This window comes from Pundamilia nyererei, unplaced genomic scaffold (assembly GCF_000239375.1).
Source record: "Pundamilia nyererei isolate P.nyererei 1_Seehausen unplaced genomic scaffold, PunNye1.0 scaffold00004, whole genome shotgun sequence".
Classification (NCBI taxonomy): Eukaryota; Metazoa; Chordata; class Actinopteri; order Cichliformes; family Cichlidae; genus Pundamilia; species Pundamilia nyererei.
This window is the reverse complement of record NW_005187405.1, coordinates 4717298-4718607: the sequence shown is the minus strand read 5'-3', so window position 1 is coordinate 4718607 and position 1310 is coordinate 4717298. Positions and strand designations below refer to the sequence as shown.

General features: G+C 36.3%; 1 protein-coding gene across 1 annotated transcript in view; it reads left to right on the top strand.

Moving 5' to 3' along the window:
* Positions 1-1310, top strand: part of LOC102194873 (collagen alpha-4(IV) chain-like) — a 25628-nt gene that overhangs the window by 4685 nt on the left and 19633 nt on the right. The window contains exons 4-5 of the mRNA XM_005721546.1: positions 712-783; positions 1137-1271. Coding sequence (XP_005721603.1) covers positions 712-783; positions 1137-1271 — 207 coding nt within the window. The remainder of the gene's footprint in view (positions 1-711; positions 784-1136; positions 1272-1310) is intronic.

The following is a 1310-nucleotide window of genomic DNA, read 5'->3' as shown; positions in this document are numbered from 1 at the left end:
ACTTATTTTATGTATTTTATGACTATTGTTCCTTTTATTAATTGTGTTTTTTGTAAGGTGACCTTGGGTTTCTAAAAGGCGCCCTCAAATAAAATGTATTATTATTATTATTATTATTATTATTATTATTATTATTATTATTATTATACTACTTGTTTAAATATTTTCTGTAGCAACAGAAAAATTCCAGCGTTTTCTATTCCCACAAAGTGCATTTGGTTATTACACTGAACCCCACTGTCCTATTAAAAGTATAACTGACCATTGCACTTCATTTTCTGAAAGTTGGGGCGCATCCCATGAAGTTTAGATCTAAAGAAGACAGGTTTATCAACAGATGTGCAGAAGGGTCTCACTAATTTTCACCAGTGTAAATATTTAGTGGCCTTAGAGAAAACATTACTAATGTTTTCAACACAGATATTTCTGCGGTGCAAAACTCCCAGAAGACACACACACACTGATGTTTGAACTCAGTACAGGTTTTCAGTAGAATGTCAAGACAAAATAATTCTTATCAAGGTCAGGTCTATTTAGCCATCAGTGTGAGAACACTGATATGTGCAAAGCTTTCTAATCTGCACTGTTCAGTCTCTATAGGAAACTATATTTTTTCTCAAGACTGAGAATTAGCAAATATAATCAGCCTGCTGTTCTCTTCTAATGCTTACGAGCACCTGTGTTTTGTTTGTTTTACTTTTCTTTTTTCAGGGAAACACTGAAGGCCCGTGTGAAGGTAGAGACTGCTCTGTATGTCGGTGTCTTCCTGCCAAAGGTGCACGGGTATGGACTGTTTCTCTTCACAACGTTATGAAATGGAACAGAAACTTAACTTGGTTTTTAAACTGAAAGGGTTTTTGTCTTCATTAGTCTGTCAGGACTGTTATGCAGGATGCTTTACTGTTGGGGTGGATTTAGCAAATCATTAGTTTCTCTAATAATAATAATAATAATAATAATAATAATGATGATGATGATGATGATGATGATTATATCTCTAGAACAGGCAAAAAAGAAAACAGTTGAGTGAAACTTAATTAAGTCACACAGAGATCTGCATTGTTGTTATTCTAAATACAAGCCATGAATATCTTCACTGGAAAAAGTGTTATTTTAACAGTGTTTTTGCTTTGTAGGGCGCTCCTGGTAGACTAGGCCAGGAAGGTCCACGGGGACTAATGGGACTGCAGGGACGTGAAGGGCTTCCTGGAGAGAAAGGCAGGAAGGGAGCGGCTGGATCACATGGCCCAGAGGGGCCTAAAGGAAGTCAAGTTAGTGTTCATTTCCATGTTGGTGTGTATGTATATATA